The 23332-nt window shown below is 37.4% G+C and overlaps 1 protein-coding gene across 1 annotated transcript; it reads left to right on the top strand.

Moving 5' to 3' along the window:
- Positions 1–5822: 5822 nt before the first annotated feature.
- LOC137713908 (UPF0481 protein At3g47200-like) lies at positions 5823–7569 on the top strand. The gene has a single exon (XM_068453262.1). It carries the CDS (start codon positions 5930–5932, stop codon positions 7373–7375), a length of 1446 nt encoding a protein of 481 aa, XP_068309363.1. The 5' UTR covers positions 5823–5929; the 3' UTR covers positions 7376–7569.
- The last annotated feature ends 15763 nt before the right edge of the window (positions 7570–23332 follow it).

A 23332-nucleotide genomic window follows, 5' to 3' on the forward strand; every position in this document is an offset into this window, starting at 1 on the left:
AGGAACTGAAGGGGAAACTGAAACTGGAGATGCAGCAGGTACTGGAGATGCAACGGGTACTGGTGATGAAGTAGAAGTATGAGGAGATGATTGTAGTGAAGACGGAGCTACATTAGATAAGGGAGCAGTACTATCCAAGATTGATGGGTGAGGCTTATCCCAATAAGGAAAGGAAAGAGTAAATGAGGAAGAAGAGTTGGAGGCAGATCCCAATGAGACAGGGTCTTGTGACTGTGATAAGCTTTTGAAAGGAAAATGATCCTCATAAAAAAGAACATGTCTTGATATGTACACCCGATGAGTTTGAATGTCTAAGCACCTGTAACCCTTGTGTTGCAAACTATAGCCGAGAAAGACACACTGGGTACTCTTGCCATCAAGTTTGGAAGAAACATATGGTTTAAGCCCGGGATAACAGCTATAACCAAAAAATTTCAGCTTGGAATAATCTGGAGCCTTTTTGAAGAGTAGTTCCCAAGGAGAGGTGACCAGATTTGATAAGGGTAACCGATTAATAAGATACAAGGCTGTGCTGAAAGCTTCTACCCAGTATTTGTGAGGTACACTCGAAGCAACTAGAAGAGTTCGAGCAGTTTCTGTGAGATGTCGATGTTTACGCTCAACACACCCATTTTGCTCGGGAGTGTGTGGACAACTATATTGATGACAAATACCATGAGTAGCAATAAAAGAATTAAAAGCAGAACTAGTAAATTCTCCTCCAGAGTCAGATCTGAAAATTTTTATTCGATTTCCAACCAAGTTTTCAACATAAGCCTTGAAACTGACAAATACAGAAAACACTTCAGATTTTTCCTTCAATGGAAACAGCCATGTGTATTTAGTGAACTCATCAACAAAGAGAACATAATACTTGTAACCACTGACAGAGACAACGGGAGCTGGACCCCAAACATCACAATGAATCAGTTCAAGACTTGCAGAAGCACTACTAGTACTGGAAGAAAAAGGTAATTTGTGATTTTTACCAATGGCACAATCAGTACAAAAGAAGCTAACAGAATTGCTACCATTATGAGCAAGTTGAGCTTTATTTAAAATCTTCCTAAACATTGCTATAGAAGGATGGCCAAGCCGCCTATGCCATGTCGGAAGAGAAGCTTTAGTGCTAAGAAAAGCTGATGGTGCAGAAGTGGAGGGAATGCCTTGAAGAGGATAAAAACCTTCATTGACCGGTCCGTGAAAAAGCATCCTCCCCGTAGAGCGATCCTTGATTGTAGAACCATCAGAATCAAGGGTCAATGCACAAAAATTATCTTTTAAAAACTGATAGGCAGAGAGAAGATTGAATTTCATCTTGGGAACATGAAGAACATTGTTCAATCGAAATGTAGCAGATGGTGTTTTAATCATAGAGGTACCAGAATGATGAATGGACTTACCTTGTCCATCACCAATGTAAACCTTCTCTTCGCCGGAGTAGGGAACATGAGAATGAAGAGCAGCAATATCATTAGTGATATGAGATGTAGCTCCAGAATCAATGAGCCACGTAGGAGAAGTTTTAGAATTTGTGTGAACACACATAGCAGCCAATTTGGCAGGGGGTATTTTGCCAGCATACGCATGATTCATGCGTTCATAGCAATCAATAGCTTCATGCTCAAGAGAGTGACATATTTGACAAGAAGTTTTATCCCCAAAATAAGAACCAGAGTTGTTGTTATTATTGCGATTGAAACCACCAGAGTTATAACGATTTCCACCAGAATTATGTCGAAAAGAACCAGAACCATTTCCAGAGTTATGAAAGTTACCACGAAACTGAGTAAAGTTCTTGGAGTAGTTACCACGATTGTGGCGATGAGAGCCCCCTTTGCCATTGCCACGATTGTTCTGAAACCTGGGAGGAGCATTGAAATGTGCAGCATAGGCTTGAGGAAAAGAAGAGTATGGTGGTGTAGGAAGAAGAGGACCCTGAGACTGAGCTACAAAGGCCTGAAAAGGTTCTTGAGCAGAAGAGACAGTGCCTTTCTTTTTGCGATTCATGAATAATTCCTTGTTTATTAATAAACCATGCAGTTCATCCAAAGTAGTAGAAGAGATGCGCAACATAATAGAGTCAATAAACGATTCATAGTCATCAGATAAACCATTGAGAGTGACAGCAATAAGATCATGATCAGAGACTGGAGAACCAGCCGCCATTAGAGCATCAGAAATACCTTTGATGCGCTGCAGATACTCAGAAATCGAAGAATCACCTTTGTGTATAGCATGGAGACGAGAGCGGAGTTGGTGAATATGAGCAGCAGAGACGCCCCCAAATCGATTTTCAAGATTAAGCCAAAGATCATGAGACGAAGTTACACTGACAGTAAATGGAATGATTTCTTCAGAGAGAGTAGAGTTAAGCCAAATAAGAATGTTTTGATCATTCTCATACCAAGCTTCATAGGCAGGATTAGGGTTTCCAGTAGGACGACCATTTTGATCAAGAAGATAAGGTTGTGGAGAGAGCTCGGAACCGTCAACAATACCGGTGAGCTTGTAGCGCCTGAAAATTGGAGCAAATAGAGCCTTCCAAACTAAGTAATTGTCACGCTTCAGCTTCGTAGGCACCATACAACTAATATTCTGGATTGTGATTGATGCAATCGACGAATTAGAAAAATTAGGGTTCATCGCAGAGAAATTGGGGGCGACCAATTCAGTCGATGCAGGATTTGGAGGAACAATTTCAGGAGGGGAAGGCGATGATGAGGCCGACGCCATTGTTGAGAAGAAGAAGCTTGAGATCAAGAATAACGAACCGCAAAGAAAGGAGGATCGAAAGGAGGTGAAGCAGAGAGGCTCTGATACCAAGATAGAAAGAATACTTTCTGTATATTTGTTTTCTTAATGAGAAAGAAATTACAACTGAGTATATATACACTTTGCTAAATAAACTTAGTGACTAATGACCACTAGATTAGCATCTAATAACAGGAATTAGTTACAACCAAATTACAGCTGTTAAAACATAAAAATATCTAATGATGAGGTGTCCCTTTAAATCAACCTGCAATTAACACAGATGATAGAGATGGAGAGGGAAGGTTGAGAGAGAGAGAGAGAACAGAGCTCTTGAATTGTTTTTGTTTATATTTCTTTTGTGTAAATTCTGATCCTACTTTTACATCCAAAGCATGAGTTTCCATTAAAACAAATTGCCAGTGGGAAATAACTAATCACTCTCTAATACTCATATTTAGTCTGCTATTACATCACTAATTGTGATTGAAATATAGGATCATAACAGAGAGAGAGAGTGAGAGAGAGAGTACTTGAGAGGGCTCTGGATCTGCGGAGTGGAGAAAAAGGGTAAATTTGCAGCCAAATGCGAAGTGAAGCAAGTAGGACTGTGAAATGAGGTTTTATGCAGAGTCGTTGCTAGGGTTTTGATCGGATTGCAACACTTAACCGACCCGGGTTTAGTATAACTCATAAAAAACATAAACTAAAAAGTATTGCACACACATTAAATTGCTATTGAAAGAAATATAGCTATGTCTTCCTTCAAAGGAAGTGAGTCACGTTTTTGTCATCTGTGTAAAATCGATTAGTGGTCAAGATGGATCATAATTAATCTAATTGATATTGGATTGATTGAATTCAAGTGATACATTTTGGTAACAGAAAAATGACGTAGATGATGAATGGTTCGGATTATAAAATTACATTTGCAGTGAGTCTCAATTCAAGTCATATCCACATATTGATTGAATTCAACTGATACATTTTGGTAATGGAAAAATGACATAGATGATTAATGGTTTGGATTCTCCTTCTTCTTTACAGTTACCCAGTGAGCTAGGAAATGTTGAAGACTGCCGAGCTGCCATGGTGGTTTTGCTGGTCTCGTCAATGGCAAAGTGTAGATTTTGGTGCCCAATGTAAAAAATCTCATTAGTTTTTAAGTAAAGGTGACGCTTAATGTGGCGGTTGATGGTTAAATTCCTAAAGTGTCAACTGTGAAACTTTCAACTTTCAAGAATATAGAAAGAAAAAAAAACTTGTAGCTCAAGTAGTCGCATTCACCCCTTTACTCGATCGGCATTCTCAATTTTTCTTCCCCTAATATTACTTGTAGTGAAATATTATTGTACTGTGCATTATCCAGGATTATGGATAACTATTTCGTTGAAATATTGTGTCCAGAATAGTCATTTAATTCCTGAAAAAATTGAAATTTATTTGAATGTTTCATTGAAATATTGTGTTAAGAGTAGTCGTTTAATCCGTAAAAAAATTGAAATTTATTTTAGTGTCCCCTCCCTTTAGTACAATTTGGGACTGCTAAACATTTTTTATAAGCAACAGTGAAAAAAAGTTGGGCTCCAATATTTGTGCTTGGCAAGTCAATCAGAGTGCTCCAATTTGTGTTCACCTACCAAGAGCGATCGCAATATTCCCCTGATAATTGAAGAATTGGTTACTGCTTGCTTGGAAATCAAGTGCCGCAAATTCATTTCTATGAGGAGAGAGAGATGCCGGAGTGGATGAAGAATTGAGAATGAATCTCACATTCATTTCTAAAAAAAGAGAGATTCATTCTCAATAGTTTTGAAACACGTGTTTTGTCACTCTAACAAAGAGAAAAATGTTGAGAATGAATCTTACATTACTTGCTTGGAAATCAAGTGCTGTAGCCAGAACTTTATCTTCTCCCTCTCTATTGTTTATCTCTCGTTTTTTTCTTTTATTTTTCTCAATAATATATTTCTTTTATCCTCTTTAATAAATCAAATATTTTGTTTATCTTCTTATTTGGTTGTGAAAAGAAAAATTAAGATAATCTTTACAGTATCACATCTACCAACATACCCATTTTGGTCATTTTGCATAATCACAACACTTTTGCATAAAAGTTTACCAAATATTTCTACACTATTTTTCTTTTTGTTAAAAACACTTTCACAGTTAGAGTTTTCCAAACACTTAAGTACTTTATTTGTTTGTTTATTCTCATAGTACAACAAGATCTGTTTTTTTTAAGCACAACATGTCAAACTAGCCATTGATCTAATAGTTCAAATAAGACGAAAAATGGGTAATTTGTATTAGCTAGACCATAATTCGACTCAAAATCTAAGAACCACAGATATAGGCCCAAAACTACATCAATCCTTTAGTTAATATGCTTGGACCCCAGAAAAGGCTTGCTAAAATTTTCGCAAGAAATTAGGTATCCCACTACATTGAGAAAAACTTACGTGAAACGATTTTACTGTTACATGGATCTTGATTTAATAGTACAATTTCATGTGGTGAAAAACTTACACATGACATTGTTTTAGTACAGTGGAACGTCATGGACTCATGATAGTGGTGAACAAGTTCCATGTAACTTCTTCAGTGCATGGCTGTTGTAATAGTCCCCCACATATCCCCTGATGAATTGCCTGGAAATATATCATCAGCAGAACGTCCCTACTTGATCGACTTGATGAGAGACCTCATGAAAGCAACATAAATGGTCTCCGTGTGGACCCTTAGGTGAAGGAAAGTCTGAAAAAATTAAGAGCACTGCTACTACTACTGCTTGCCAAGGACTAGCTTCTAAATTTCCTTGAAAATCAATGCCCCCTGCTAAGATAGAAGACATGACACACTCTGTAAATGAGTGATGGAATCGTTTTCGGTGTTGCTAAATCTAATCTATGGGGAAATCTTTATGTCGTACTCTCACGGGGAGCCACTACCTTCTTTTCCCAAGTGAGTGTCATGTTGACAGCTGAGGTTTCGACGAATGTTCCACTGATGACACTGATCGAAACAGCAATACAGCATAATTTCTTGATAACCTCCTTCATTAAATTCCACTCTATATATTCTGAACTAAACAATCTAATTCTATGCACAACATTGAAAAGCAAGATAGACAGAGAGAGAGAGAGAGAGAGAGAGAGAGAGAGAGAGAGAGAGAATGGGGGATCATGCTATCACAGTAGTAGATTCAAGTAGTAGTAGTAGCGAGGAAGAAGATGAAGTGATGAATTACGAAGAAACTGTGGAAGCTATGCGAAGTCGTCTAGACGAGCACAGCAACGAAATTCGAACGGGTAGTAGAAGCCCATCATCAGTGTGCATATATAAAGTTCCTGCGAGCCTCGCTGAAATCTGTCCAAAAGCCATTGAACCTGAAATGATCTCCATTGGACCTTACCACCGCGGCAAGGACGGGTTAATGGAACTTGAATCCTACAAATGGAGGTTCCTTGCTTCAATCCTTTCCCGAGAAAGTTATAAAAGAGGGCGTGATCTGCTCGTAGAGTACTACAAAGCCATGAGAAAGTTGGAGGAGCGTACGAGAAGCTGCTACTCCGAGTTGATGACTATGTCAAGCCCTGACTTTGTTCAAATGATGGTGCTTGATGGTTGCTTTATCATCGAGCTTTTTCGACAGAGGAGTACAGATGAAGAGGACACCATTTTAAAAAGGCCCTTTTTTATTCAAATTTTAACTAGGGACCTTCTGAAGCTTCAAAACCAACTCCCTTTCTTCGTCCTTGGAAAACTATTTGAGATTTCCGACTTTGGAACTCAACATTCTCTATCCTTGCTTGCGCTTGAGTTCTTCAATCATTCGTTGCCTAGGCCTAGCGAAGTCCTCAAGAGGAAGAGTGAGCTTACTGGGGCCAACCACTTGCTCGACTTGTTTCGCTTAAGCTTCCTTCCTCTCGCACCACACGATCCTCTAAGGAACAATCCTCCTCCCTCGAAGTCAATATTCCAACGAAAGGTAGATGCTCTACTGCGGAGATGTCTGCCAATATTGCTTTGCCTGTGTACGCTAGCAACAGTGATTTTAGTCGATGATGATCGTCACTCTAACCTAAAGTACCGCCCAACTGCGAAATCAATCCAATGTACCACACAACTAAGACTCTCTTGGGTAAAATTTAGGCCGCGCAAAAATGCGGAAAGCTTCTTAGACGTTAGTTACCAGAAAAGGGTTCTTCGCATCCCACCTATAACCATCAATGAGCTCACCATTGCTATCTTTATCAACTGCATGGCGTTTGAACTCTGTCACCCACACACAGCTCCGCTCTTCACCGCTTATATTGCCTTCATGCGCTGTCTCATCAATTCGAATAGGGACGTCCAAGTTCTTTGTGCTGAAGGGATTATCGCCGGCTTCTCCCAGAGCGATCATAACTTAACTGAGCTGTTCACAAACTTGGGGGAAAAAGTTGTGCTCGACATAGGAGATTGCTACCTCTCCAAGCAATTCAGAGATGTGGAGGCCTATTACAGCAGCTGTAGGGGTACCTTCCTGCGATCTTGTTTTGGCGAGCCATGGTCGTTGGCCTCATTTGTCTGTGCCTTAATACTGTTTGCGTTCCCTATGTACTCACAGTTCTGGTGAGGTACACAGCAACAAAAGATTCGTCTGATTCTACAGCTTTCCATTTTTCATTTATATTTTAAATCTTGCAGTGCTTTGGAGATCCTGCGGCTTGTACTGAATGTAGAGGTTTGGATATCTTGTTTCCTCACTTCCAATCCGTCTCTCACTTTATTGTATTTCGCATTTTTAATTTGTTACTGGAAGTTTCATTTGACCGGAAAAATAAAACCATTTGTTATTTCTCCTGCCAGCGCCGGTTTTGAGTATTTTAAGGACAAGGACGGCACTAAAAAATATGCCGTAACTCTATATAAGTAAAATTATTTGTTTTCATACGTAAAATATCGATAAAATTATATTTAGGAAAACATCTCAAATTCAATAATTTAGAAACACGAAAAAATTAATTCAAGAGATACATTTTGGTAACAGAAAAATGACGTAGATGATGAATGGTTCGGATTATAAGATTACATTTACAGTGAGTCTCAATTCAAGTCATATCCACATATTGATTGAATTCAACTGATACATTTTGGTAATGGAAAAATGACATAGATGATTAATGGTTTGGATTCTCCTTCTTCTTTACAGTTACTGAGTGAGCTAGGAAATGTTGAAGACTGCCGAGCTGCCATGGTGGTTTTGCTGGTCTCGTCAATGGCAAAGTGTAGATTTTGGTGCCCAATGTAAAAAATCTCATTAGTTTTTTAGTAAAGGTGACGTTTAATGTGGCGGTTGATGGTTAAATTCCTAGAGTGTCAACCATGAAACTTTCAACCTTCAAGAATATAGGAAGAAAAAAAACCTTGTAGCTCAAGTAGTCGCATTCACCCCTTTACTCGATCGGCATTCTCGATTTTTCTTCCCCTAATATTACTTGTAGTGAAATATTATTGTACTGTGCATTATCCAGGATTATGGATACCTATTTCGTTGAAATATTGTGTCCAGAATAGTCATTTAATTCCTGAAAAATTGAAATTTATTTAAGTGTTTCGTTGAAATAATGTGTTAGGAGTAGTCGTTTAATCTGTAAAAAATTGAAATTTATTTTAGTGTCCCCTCCCTTTATTACAATTTGGGACTGCTTAACATATTTTATAAGCAACAATGAAAAAAAGTTGGGCTCCAATATTTGTGTTTGGCAACTCAATCAGAGCGCTCCAATTTGTGTTCAACTACCAAGAGCGATCGCAATATTCCCCTGATAATTGAAGAATTGGTTACTACTTGCTTGGAAATCAAGTGCCGCAAATTCATTTCTACGAGGAGAGAGAGACACCAAAGTGGATGAAGAATTGAGAATGAATCTCACATTCATTTCTAAGTAGAGAGAGATTCATTTTCAATAGTTTTGAAACACATGTTTTGTCATTATAACAAAAAATAAAGTGTTGAGAATGAATCTCACATTATTTGCCTGGAAATCAAGTGCTGCAGCCAGAACTTTATCTTCTCCCTCTCTATTGTTTATCTCTCGTTTTTTTTATTTTATTTTTCTCAATAATATATTTCTTTTATCCTCTTTAATAAATCAAATATTTTGTTTATCTTCTTATTTGATTGCGAAAAGAAAAATTAAGATAATCTTTACAGGATCACATCAACCAACATACCCATTTTGGTCATTTTGCATAATCACAACACTTTTGCATAAAAGTTTACCAAATATTTCTATACTGTGTTTCTTTTTGTTAAAAACACTTTCACAGTTAGAGTTTTCCAAACACTTAAGTACTTTATTTGTTTGTTTATTCTCACAGCATAACAAGATTTGTTTTTTTAAAGCACAACATGTCAAACTAGCCATTGATCTAATGATTCAAATAATACGAAAAATGTGTAATTTGTATTAGCTAGACCATAATTCGACTCAAAATCTAAGAACCACATATATAGGCCCAAAACTACATCAATCCTTTAGTTAATTTGCTTGGACCCCAGAAAAGGCTTGCTAAAATTTTCGCAAGAAATTAGGTATCTCATTGCATGGAGAGCAACTTACATGGAACGATTTCATTATCACATGGATCCTGATTCAATAGTGCAATTTCATGTGGTGAAAAACTTACACATGACATTGTTTTAGTATGGAATGTCATGGACTCATGGTAGTGGTGAACAAGTTCCATGCAACTTCTTCAGTGCATGGCTGTTGTAATAGTCATCCAAATCCTCTGATGAATTCCCTGGAAAGATATCATCAGCAGAACGTCCCTACTCGATCGACTTGACGAGAGACCTCATGAAGGCAACAGAAATGGTCTCCGTGTGGACCCTTAGGTGAAGGAAAGTTTGAAAAAATTAAGAGCACTTGCCAAAGACTAGCTTCTAAATTTCCTTGAAAATCAATGCCTCGTGCTAAGATAGAAGAAATGACACTCACTGTACATAAGTGATAGGTTAACAACTGAGGTTTCAACGAATTTTCGTTGTGATGGAATCCCTTTCGGTGTTATTAAATTATCTATATACTAGAACTCGGTTCAGTCGGCACTGTTTTTCACTGTTCGTGAACGGTGAAATGACGAAAATACCCCTGATTTCTTCTCTGCTTGTCATGCTGTTTTCACTTTTCTACAGTCAAAAGTGGATTTTACCCATTTGATCCATGCGTTGATCATTGCTGGGTTCTCTTTTTCGACTGGGTTGCTTGCTTTACCTTTCATTTTCACTTTTCGTGTTTTGTGGGATAGAGTATCTTTCATTTTCCCCTTCCTCTTCTTTTCTCCTCTCTCTCTCTCCGTCTGTGTGTGCCTTTTTCGATTTCTCTATCTCTTTCGTTTCAATTCCGATCCGATCGTTTGCGAGTGATCAATATTGGCAGTCGCAAGGACGCGGTGGATCAGTTGGTAAGAGTTCTACTCTGTACAATAATTATGAACTACAATTTGTGTTAGGATGACCGTGATTCATGTTAAATGATCTTGGTGATTGGATCTTTTAGATTGGATTTTTGTGGTTTTAAATTTGTGGGTTTATTTTTTTGGGATTTCTGGGTTTTTTTAGCTTTTGAGTGTTGGGGATTTCTGTCCCTTTCGAACTAGCCCTCCCTCACTCTCAATTTCCTCCCCTTCACCGATCATCTAAACCAATGATACTAAGAGTTCCCCATCACCGAACTCCATTCGAAAACCTTCTGGAGCGACTTCTCCTCACCAAGCAGCCACTATGCTCCAGATCTTTCCAATTGAAGTTCCTCTTCTTCACCCTTCCATGTTGAATTTCACATCAACATTGGATTCAAGTTTTTTTGTCTTCTATTTCTTTTTTCAATATCTACTTTTCCACATAGAGTCTTTTATTTTATTTTTTTTACTAGTTAGTAAGTTAGATATTAAATTAACTACCAACGGGATTAGTTAGTAAGTTAGATATTAAATTAACTACCAACGGGATTTGAACTTACGCCGTTATGTAAGGGCACAACATATTTCCACCACTATGGTAAAGAGCCATGTTATTGCTAGCTTATTGTGAAGTTAAGCCGAGCACTTTCTCCCTTAATGCTGATAATATTGATTGTTAAAAAAAAAAAAAAAAAAAAAACATAAAATTGGTTTCCAATAATAAACAAAAAGGTTAAGAATAAATAAGCCCGTGGTATACGTTCGCGTGTAGGAAATATGTGCATTAGTGCATGCACACAGTGATCGATATACAAAGAGATCAAGTGATCGAGAGCTGAGCACTAGGATTTCTGGTATTATACCCAACAAATTGACAAAATTTGAGTGAGTTGGTCTGTTAGTACATCCATGGTTTGGTTTAGTTTGGTCACAGTGGCGAGGCCGCCAAAAACATGTAATAAATTAAAGGAAAAATTAGTATTCGGTCTATACGAGGTTAGATACTGCTTACTTAGTAATTGTCGTGAGTCAGTTTATGAATGCACCCAGTGAGGATCATATGGCGGCGGTAATACGAATTTTGAGTTACTTAAAAGAAGCTCCAAGGAAATGACTAATGTACAGGAAGCATGGGCATATGGAGGTGAAAGGGTACACCAGTGTAGATTCGGTTGTAAATATTACTAATCGGCGGTTCACTTCATGTTATTTTACATTTGTAACTAGTAACCTTGTAACCTGGAGAAGTAAAAAGTAAAATGTGGCGCGCGACATTTTCGGCAGAGGCTGAATACAAAGGAATGGCACATGGTATTCGTGAGCTTTTGTGGCTTTGGATTCTGCTTACTAAGGTAGAGTTTAAGCCCAAAGATCATATGTTGTTGTATTGTGATAATCAAGCGCGGGAGATAGCTAATAATCCAGTGCAGCATGATAGGACTAAACATGTTGAGGTGAATATGCACTTCATTAAAAAAAAAAAAAAATTGGATGTTAAGTTGGTTGACATTCTGTTTGTAAAGACACATGAGCAGCTAACAGATGTTTTGGCACATGCAGTCTCGGCAAGGAGGTTTCAGTACTCACTCAACAAGTTAGGCCCAGATAATATCTACACACCAACTTAAAGGGGAATGTTGGTGTGAGTCAACATGTTAAATGAATTAGGAGTGTGTGTATGTTTCCTATATTTATGCTTCCTAGTTTGGTTGTAACTCTCTGAGGAGAGAAGTTGTGTATACATGTGACCTCCCAACGGGAGGATTAAAAAGAAAAAGATTTGAAACATTGGTTATAATTTTAATTGTTTTCACGACTTGGTCTACCGTTTATATTAAAAAGAATAATGCTAGGAAGACTTTAATTTTTAAACCAAATTTGCAAATCAAATGATGTGTAACCGATAGAAAATTAGCACATTAATCAACATTTAAGTAATAATCCGATTATCGATCACCACATTATTTGGCTTAAAAATTTAGTTTTCCTAGCATTACCCATAAAAATAATCATCGCCAAAGTCTTTGCATAAGTATATGGATAGTGCTAGGTAGTCTATAATTTCAAATTTAATTTGCAAACTAAATGATGTGTCACTAATGATAAATAAGCATGTTAATCAACACTCAAGTAATAATCTAAATTATAGACAAATTTTACAAACTAAATGATGTGTCACAAATAGGAATGAAAACGTTTATCAACGCTTAAGTAATAGTCCAATCTTCAACTTCTATGTTATTTAGCTTACCAATTTTTGTCTACAAATTTAGTCTCCCTAACATTATGTATAATCTAATCATTAACAACCACATCATTTAGTTTACAAAATTTAATTTAAATATATCAATATATCTAATATATACAAACCCCAAAAAATGAAAAAGACAACGACACAACGTAGAATCTTAGATGTGTCTTTGCCACGTACGCGCGCATGACAAAATACACAGTTATGTCAGTGTCCATCGCATGGTTTTAGGCACCAAGAGGCACATAACTTGTACTTGGCACATTTTAGAGGAAACCACAAAATTTGGGATTTTATAAGAAAATAACAAGGTAAATTACACAAAACTACCTCAATTATAAGTTGAACTACAATCTCATACCCCATATTTTAAACATTGTAATGTCATATCTCAATTTATGAATTCGTTGTATTGTCAGACCTCTGTTAAATTTTCTGTCAATTTGGTTGTTCAATGATGACGTGGCAAGAGCGCAGCCCACTTCTGCACCAACTAGAATAAAAAATAAATTTTATTTAAGAATTGGAATTAATTAAAAAAATTAAGATAATATCACATCCACCAAAATATTCATTTTGGTCATTTTGCATAACCGCAACAATTTTACATAAAAGTTTACCAGACATTTCTATACTGTTTTTGGTTAAAAGCACTTTTACAATTAGAGTTTACTAAACATCTAACTGTTTTCTTTGAAAACTGTTTTTTCTCACAACACAACTAAATTATTATTATTATTTTTTTTAAACATAACAATACTAAATTATCCCTTAGTCTAATGATTCAAATAATATGAAAAAGGTGTAATTTGGTTTAGACCATAATTGGGCTCAAAATCTAAGCACCACCATATGTAGGCCCAAACAACGTCAATCCTTTAGGTAGCAAACCATCTTCCACAACCCAAACCACCTCAAGCCTTGAAACACTAACCTCACTCGTTTGTTTACCAAAAGTAAGTAAAAAAAAAAAAAAAAAAAACCATGAAGGTTCTAGTTTCTGTGCAGCCCATTTGTCAATCTTATATCTTAATCTCTACCAGCGCAGCTAGAATCCATCTATGGCAGTTTTAAATAGAGTGATTAACTGAACTCTACACTCTACACCTACTCATGGCATTGACAGTCGAAGTAAATAATCGTAGTCATAACAACCTTCTGAAAGTTAATATCCGCTGGTGGCTTTGGTAAATGTATGAATATGGAACGAACTGTAAATTTAAATATTACAATTTCGAATCACACATGTAAGAAAATCTCATGAGTACAACTTACTTCTACAAAACCCTGGTGTAATAAGGTGTAAAAGGCTCCTATACCATCTCAAGACAGGATATTTTTTCCAATGGGTGTGCTATCCACACATCTCATTTTACTTCTCACACACCTCTTGATAATTTCTGTCCATTAATTTTCTTCAATTCATCCGATCCAATAGCTGAAAATTAAATGTGTGTGAGAAGTAAAATGGGATGTGTGGATATCACACCCCTTTTCCAATGTATAATATATATTAGGTCCTAACGTAGTAGGTTTGCAGTTGTACAAATAAATGCATAAAACCACGTCTGGTCTTACTTACTCAATTTTGTTACAAAACTATTGTTATCCTTAAAAAATCAAGAACACGTTTGTTTCTCATAACTAAAATATAGAAAATACAGCACACACTTGCCTGGATCTACACTATATATTACCAGTTGATTTCTTTTTTAAAAAGTGATCAGCTGGTAATTTCGTCATAAAAGTTCATTCTTTTGGGGATCGGGAAGACTCACAGGTACTATATTGTTGAAACTTACTCTAAGATCAAACCAAGCCAATAACAGAAAACTTGAACAACGGAAGCACACTTTATTGATTGAATAATGGAATACAAGAAAACTCACACATACAAATAGTTTTCTTGTCTCACAAGTCTCTCACACACTATGACCACTCACCTATACCCTAACGTTAAGGACCCTTTTATATCAAATCAAAAACCTAATCCTAAACTGAGTTGGATTCCTAAACCTATCTGAAACTTGCGTCCAAGTTTCCCATACCTATTACAATTAGAACTCCCACACCAGTTAGGAACCCTTCTCGGATTCTATACCAACTTCTAACAAACTCCACCTTGGTAAGAAGTCCGCCTCGAGACTTCTTCTGCTTCCATCGCTCCACCATTTTCAAGTATCAAACCTGTCTTACATGCACCAAATCCAGACAATGACTGAATTTTGATGCACCAACCACCTTTGTTAACATATCTGCAGGATTATCAGCTGAAGCAATTTTCTTTACAAGAATCTCGCCTTCAGCTATAATCTCCCGAACAAAATGATATCTTACATCTATATGTTTGGTTCTTGCATGATGCACTTGATACTTTGCCAAGTAAATAGCACTTTGACTATCATAATGCACATCTATCTTGCGCTGTTTAACTCCCAAATCTGCTATTAATCCCAGTGTCCAAATAGCCTCCTTAATTGCTTCTGCCATTGCCATATATTCAGCTTCTGTAGTTGATAAAGCAACAGTTGGTTGTAGAATTGATCTCCAACATATAGGACCATTCGCCATGGTAAACACATATCCTGTGGTAGATCTTCTTTTGTCTAAGTCACTAGCAAAATCAGAATCTACATATCCAATCGAGAACTTCTCGATTCCTTTATCATTCCGCTCAAAACAAATTCCCGTGCTCCTTGTTCCATGCAAATATCGAAGTATCCATCGAGCAGCTTCCCAATGCATTTTACCAGGATTATGCATAAATCTACTTACTAATCCAACTGCATGGGCAATATCAGGTCGAGTACACACCATGGCATACATCAACCCTCCAACCAAACTAGAATAAGGAATGTCCTTCATCTTAGTCCTTTCTTCATCAGACTTAGGGCATAACTGCGTGCTCATCTTGAAGTGAGAGGCCAGAGGTGTACTTACAGGTTTGGTTTCATCACGGATGCCAAACTTGTGTAGCAATCTTTCCACATACTGTTTCTGTGATAAACACACCAGCCCTTTCTTTCTATCCCGTGTGATTTCCATCCCCAAAATTTTCTTTGCTTCGCCAAGGTCTTTCATCTCAAACTCATTTTGCATCTGAGTTTTGAGTTTTGAGATTTCTGTTTGATCACTAGAGGCAATGAGCATATCATCTACATAAATCAGTAAATATACATATGTACCTTCCCTTGTTTTCTTGTGATATACACAGTGATCGTATTGGCTTCTAGTGTATCCAAAATCCTTCATAACCTTGTCGAACCTCAAGTACCATTGCCTTGGTGATTGCTTCAAACCATATAGAGATTTGTTGAGCTTGCATACTAGATTCTCCTTTCCTTTCTCTTCGTATCCTTCTGGTTGACATATGTAAATTTCTTCAGACAAATTTCCATGCAGAAACGCAGTTTTTACGTCCAATTGTACTAATTCGAGATCGAACTGTGCCACCAGTGCTAGAAGGATTCGAATGGATGAATGTTTCACCACGGGAGAGAAGATTTCATTGTAATCTATTCCCTCTTTCTGAGCGTAGCCTTTTGCTACTAATCTGGCTTTAAACCTTACTAAACTTGCATTATTTATTCCATCTTTCTTTGCATACACCCATTTGCATCCAATGGCCTTTCTTCCCTTAGGTAGCTCCACCAGATCCCAAGTTTTGTTCTTCTTTAGTGACAACATCTCATCATCCATAGCTTCATGCCAATGTTTAGCTTCTTTACTCCTTGATGCTTCTGTGAAATCTGTAGGGATGTCTACTTCGATTACTGTCAATGCGTAGGCTATACAGGAGACGCAATCTTTGAATTTTGCAGGAAGTCCAACCTCTCTTTTTCCTTTTCTCTTGGCAATACAATCTTCTTGATCTGGTACATCATTAATCATACTGTCCTCTTCTTGCTTTTCTTCTTGATCGACACTGATTTGACCTTCATTGTCATGTTTGTCTTCATCTCTTGAATGTTCAGTTTGTTCTGCTGCTAGCTCCACCTCTTGCACAATCTTTCGATCTTCTCTTAGTTGCATATGGGTTTCATTAAACGTCACATTTCTGCTTATTACAACCTTCTTGAGTTCTGCACTCCACAATCTGAATCCCTTGACGCCACTGTTAAACCCTAGAAAGATAGCCTTCCTTGCTCTCGGGTCTAATTTATTTTCTTTCACATGGTAATATGCATCACACCCGAATACCCTTAGTCTGTCATAATCTTGAGCAATTTGTCCTGACCATACTTCCATTGGAGTCTTTCCATTTAAGGCTGAAGAAGGAAGACGATTTAGAATGTGACATGCATAACTCAACGCTTCTGCCTAAAAACGTTTATGCAGTTTTGCTTGTGACAGCATACATCTGACCTTTTCTAACAGTGTTCGATTCAACCGTTCTGCAATTCCGTTCTGTTGAGGAGTTTCTCTAACACTGAAATGTCGTGTTATACCTTCCTTTTTGCAGGTTTCAAAGAAGGGATCAGACGTATACTCTCCCCCATTATCACTTCTTAAAACTTTCAATTTTTTCTCAGTCTTCCTTTCGACTGTGTTCTTCCATTCTAAGAAAATATCCAGCACCTCATGTTTGTGCTTCATCATATAAATCCATGCTCTTCGTGAATAATCATCAATGAAAGATACGAACCATCTTTTTCCTCCTAGGGATTCATTCTTCGCAGGCCCCCAGACATCTGAGTGTACATAATCCAGGATTCCCTCCGTTTGATGTATTGCCGTGCCAAAACTTACTTTGGTTTGTTTGCCAAGAATGCAATGTTCACAAAAATCGATCTTCCCACTTTTGGCTCCCTCTAGGACCCCTTGTTTAATCAATCCTTGCAATGCCTTGTTTCCTACATGCCCTAGCCTCATATGCCATAGACAAGATGAATCTGATTGATCACTTGCTGCTACCATAGCCATCGGAGATTCAATAGTGGTGCCTTCTAACAAATAAAGCAAACCCCTCCTTGGTGCTTTCATTATCACTAATGCTCCTCTTGTAACCTTCAATGTTTGTTTTTCTGAGTAGAATTTACAACCTTGATCTTCAAGAGTTCCAAGCGAGATTAAATTCTTCTTAAGATTTGGGACATATCTCACCCCTTGTAGCTCTCGGACTACACCATCATGGTGTCTGATTTTAACACTACCAATTCCTTTCGTTGCACATGGATTATCATCCCCCATATATACCATTCCAGTAAGGGTCTTGAACGAAGAAAACCAATGACGTTGAGAGGTCATATGATGCGTGCATCCAGTATCAAGCACCCAGTGATTCATATAATTTATTCCGTCTGATGCAGTTAGGGCACAGACGAAATCTTCATTGTCAGCCTCGACAATGTTTGCTTCTGAGTCTTCATATTTCTTCTCTTTGTTCTTGGCTTTGATTTTGGGACAATCCTTTTTCCAATGCCCTTTCTCATGACAGAAGGCGCACTCATCTTTATCCAGAAACTTTCTGTTGCTTGAGGCACCTCTCGAACGAGACTTGCCTTTCTTCTTAGTTGCTGGTTTTCTTTCCTTTGATCTTCCTCTTACCATTAGTGCTTCGGAATTGTTTCTTTCTTGTCTGTCTAAATTGCGGACTTCATGATTCATCACTGCACTTGAGATTTCATCAAACTTAAGAGTTTCTCTACCATAAATCCATGTCGTAACAAACGACTCGTAAGATTCAGGTAGGGAATTCATCAGAATTAATGCTTTATCTTCATCTTTGATCGTCTCTTCTAGGTTCAGAAGTTCAGCAATCATCTTGTTAAATTCTTCAAGATGATCAATCATCTTAGTTCCTTCCTTGTACTGAAAACGATACAATTTACTCTTAAGATAAAGTCTGTTTTCTGCACTCTTCTTCAAGTACTTCGATTCCAACGTATCCCATAGTTCTCTAGCTGATGAGATATTTATTACACCATATTTTTGTGCTTTTCCAAGACATAGTCTAATCGTGGAGCATGCATGTGCATTCAGCCGCTGCCATTCCTCTTTCTTCATTGTTATAGGCATGTCTTCAAGCACCACCAGTAAACCTTGTTGAATCAGTACATCCTTTACTTCGCACTGCCACATAGCGAAGTTATTTGTCCCAATGAATTTCTCGATCTCAAACCGAGCACTTTGCACCGAGGTCTTGGTTACCTCAGTACCCCTATCATCTCCACTTTCAGTTTTTGTCATCGTTTTGATTTGACCACGCAACCTAAAGCTCTTGATACCACTTGTTGAAACTTACTCTAAGATCAAACCAAGCCAATAACAGAAAACTTGAACAACGGAAGCACACTTTATTGATTGAATAATGGAATACAAGAAAACTCACACATACAAATAGTTTTCTTGTCTCACAAGTCTCTCACACACTATGACCACTCACCTATACCCTAACGTTAAGGACCCTTTTATATCAAATCAAAAACCTAATCCTAAACTGAGTTGGAATCCTAAACCTATCTGAAACTTGCGTCCAAGTTTCCCATACCTATTACAATTAGAACTCCCACACCAGTTAGGAACCCTTCTCGGATTCTATACCAACTTCTAACATATATTTCGACTTATAGACCTTCTTTTTAGCCTTATTCTAAAGAAAAGTTGTCACATCCCGGCCCGAGGGGACCATTTTCCAGGCCCACTCCACCACCGTAGCACGATATTGTCCGCTTTGGGCTCCGATCACGCCCTCATGGTGTTAGGGTAAAATTGGCAATCCCTGACATAATGCCTGAGTCTGTAATAGCTTAGACTTGTTATACATTTTCAATTGTAATAGTTTAAGTCTAGGAAGGGTTCTCACACTTTCGATGCAAAGATGTTCCTACACGCGATAAATATTCAGGTACGTTTGCATGCATACATCCAACTACTTTCATCTATATCTCATGTTATTGTTTTTGATATAGGACTCTTAACCATTGTGTGGTTTATCTCTTTAAAATATCTTATTCCTTTATATTCGAGATTTTAAAGCATGCAAAACAGTCTAATTGCATTAGGACTAATCTGATGGTATTGAGACTTTTCAAACCGTGTTATCAAAACGTGTTTGGGTGTTGGTAGAGTTATTGATCAATATGGATTGCATGGTTAGCTAAAACTAGTTTTAGTTATGAAATCTTATCAGTTTAAATTGGTTCCCGTGCATTGAGGATTTATAAGGAAGCTTTGAAATTGTTTCAAGGAATGCCGCATATATGCATGTTTTTCTTGAAAGATACATGGGCAGCAACTTTGTGATTTTAAAAGTATATAACATTATTTGTCAGTGGCTGCCACATTGTGGTTTTTGATGAGCATGTGTTTTTAAAGGGAACCATTTATGCAGAGAAACTTATTTTATTAAAAAGGATTTTTGAAGAAGCATCAATTGGATTTTTCGTGTGCGTGAAAAAATAATTGAAATACTGTTGTTTGCTTATGGTTCCAACATCATGGGTTTTTAAGAGAAGATATTATTTTTCATGCTGTTTTTCTTTGAGGTTTTAAATTGAATATCAATTATGGAAATGAGCCTTGTGATTTTCGTAATTGATTGTTTTCCAAACAAACACTTCATCATATAAACATTCTGCATGATCGAGTTAGCATCGTGCAAAGTTCGAGGGAAAGGTGATTGACGGTTGCGTTAGTACCGTGCCACTTCAACTCGAGGACTGAAGAAAGATCGAGTAGCAAAGCGCGAAGACAAAGCTGCCAACTGGTATGAGTGTCTAGTTGATGAGTTTTGTAAGTCTTTATGTATTCTTTCTTTCTTAGTGCTTCCTGGCTTGGTAGCCCGAGGATTTTCCCAGTGGTGGGTTTTGCCTCGTTAAATCCTACATCATGTGTGTGCTTTTTATATTCATGTTGAATATTTGTGTAGGATTAATTTTGCATAACTGATTAATTGAAACCATAATTTGCTTTAGCGTTAAGTTGTCATTTATAGATTAAGTTAGTACCCATCCTAGGACTTTCACATGGTTTTGTTTCTGGGAACTCACACGACAACTTCCCGATGGGTCACCCATCCTGGGAATGCTCTCGCGCGCTACTTGCTTAACTTCGGAGTTCCTACAGAACCCGAAGCCAGTGAGCTCCCAAAAGGCCTCGTGCTATGTAAAGGTGAGAATATATATATAAGGATCCCCTGGGCGTTGTGGGATGTTACAATCCACCCCCCTTAGGGGCCCGACGTCCTCGTCGGCACACCACAGCTAGGGTTATGCTCTGATACCAATTTGTCACATCCCGGCCCTGGGGGGACCACTTCTCGAGCCCGCTCCACCACCGTAGCACGATATTGTTCGCTTTGGGCCCCGATCACGCCCTCACGGTTTTGTTTCTGGGAACTAACACGAGAACTTCTCGATGGGTCACCCATCCTAGGAATGCTCTCGTGCGCTACTCGCTTAATTCGGAGTTCCTACGGAACCCGAAGCCAGTGAGCTCCCAAAAGGGCTCATCCTAGGTAAAGATGAGAATATACATATAAGGATCACTTCCCTAGGCGTTGTGAGATGTTACAAAAGCCCTATCCCCCCTATGCCTATGTTTCAAGTAAATAAATAAGAAGCATTTCAACTTCCTTTGGCCACCATCATGCGATTCACCAACGCTAGGAATCGAACTCAGTTAATTGTATAAGTGATTCGCTATCTTTGACATCCATAAAAAAAAGTAACGCTGAGTAGACTAATTTTTTAAACCACCTGTGTAAATTATGTAATGTGTCAACAATAAAAAATAAGCATGTTAATCAAAACCTAAGTAATAATTCAATCGTCAATAACCATGTAATATAATTTACAAAATACAATTAAATTGACGATCTCTCTGACATTACCCTAAAAAATCAATGAATGAATTGCATGGACCCAGAAAAAAACAGTGAACTGCCATTTTCTTTCACTTTCATTTTTTGTCTTCTTTTTCTTTTTCCAAGTCCACTTCTCCACATGGTGCAGTAGTTAATCATACAACTTAATAAACAAAAGAGGCAAAGGATAGGACCATGGTACGGTCACGTCTAGCAGAATATAATACGTGCATAGTGCATGTACACAGTGATCGATATAGAAAGAGATCAACCGATCGAGAGCACTAGGGTTTCTGGTCTTATACCAATAAAGTTTGACAAAATTTGAGCGCATCCATGCATAGTTTTGTCACAGTGGCTAGGCCGCCAAAAGCATGCGATAAATTAAATAATTAAGCTCACCTACTTAACATTTTCCTTTGCAGCACCAGAGAATTAATAGTCTTTTGTCAGCACCATATATAGCTTTGTTCTATTAGGAACTCGATCGTATACACATATATGTGTGCATATGTACTACAGTGGAAAGATGATTGTCCAAGGTTTATTAAGTAGCAGAATGTTCAGCTCGTAAATAGGTGATCAGGAAATACATAGTCATTAATCCTTAAATTGGATATGAAGGATGAAGGATCAACATAATGTGCTTCTAATTTTTTAGTCTTCACATTTAATATCAAACAGAATGGTGAGTGACTATCAATCTTTGATATATCCAGATGGTCAAAAGAACATGACTCTATTAAGTAGCAAGTTTCCTTAAATTACAGTTTTTTTTAAAGAAAACCTCACATCTTAATAGGTTTATTAAGTCCCCACCCAACTTATATATATGTGGCCAGTGGTGGAGTCGTCAATTTGCAACAATGAGGCTATGGTTTCGAAAAAAATAAAAAAAAATCATTGCACCATTCATTCGAGCATCTCATGGGCACCTATTAAAATCTACCAACATTCGCCGAAAGCTTGTGATGACATCTATCAATTGTTGTGTTTTTCTATCATCTAAATCTATCAAGGTATGCCCAAACTAGCAGACTGTCAAGACTTGCATGCCAAGACTTTTTAAGTGAAGCTTTTAGTTGAGCATGTGAGGTACGCACTACTAGGCTGCACACAAGAAAAAAGAGAAGGAAGACACGGGAAAGAATGAAGAAATTAGAGAATGAAGAAGCAACAATAGGTTGTAATTCAACGTTGTCTACTATCTCCTTAGTTGGGGTCAAAGATAAACTCTAAAACTATTGAGGTCATGAGTAGCCATTGATCCCAAACTAGCTCCGCTACTATATATTGTATAGATATATACAATTAAAGAATTTTAATATACAAGACTGCATATAACCGAATAAACTTCTATAAAAATCACTTGTCTATAAGGTTATAGCAATGATTTGATTGAGGATACATAGAAATGGAAGCACATTGTGCTTTCCACTTCAACTTTTGCTTTGTGGGATCCCACAAGAGGAGATTAAACATTCAAATTGGAGCATAAACATGCATTTATACATAAGAATGCATTGTTACATAAGGATTAGGGAATCAAGAATGTCTTGTATTTGAGATATATCAGTTAATGTTTATGCGGGAGCAGCCAGAACAGACAACGTACGTTAGTACAAAGGAAGCACACCACATTGACCAATCACCTTATTGTATATTATAAGGTCAAGGCATGCCAAGATAAGATTTCGATTCTCTTTTTGTTTGGAGCTGGGATTTCCCATTTTCTCTCTTTTATCTTAGTTAGATTGTCAAGAATTTTAATTTTTTCAAATAAAATAAAATTTATATATATATATATATATATATATATATATATATATATAGTTTTAGAAAACTAAAACTGATGGAAACTAAAATTCATGGAAAGGTATTTACTTTGTAAAACTACGATTAATTGTCTGTTTAAATATGCTTGAAAGCAATAACGAGTGTTAACCAGTTAGTAACCTAATAATTCATTTAAGTTCACGCGGCAATTTAACGTCAGATGTGAATCTTACAAAACTTCATCACCATGAGTGAAAAACTGGAAACATTTAGTCATTTGAGGATTGTTC

Source organism: Pyrus communis, chromosome 13 (genome assembly GCF_963583255.1).
Source record: "Pyrus communis chromosome 13, drPyrComm1.1, whole genome shotgun sequence".
NCBI classification, from domain to species: Eukaryota; Viridiplantae; Streptophyta; class Magnoliopsida; order Rosales; family Rosaceae; genus Pyrus; species Pyrus communis.

Excerpts from the sequence above, each read along its gene's own strand:
- LOC137713908 (XM_068453262.1), top strand. The coding sequence starts at position 5,930 with ATGGGGGATCATGCTATCACAGTAGTAGATTCAAGTAGTAGTAGTAGC.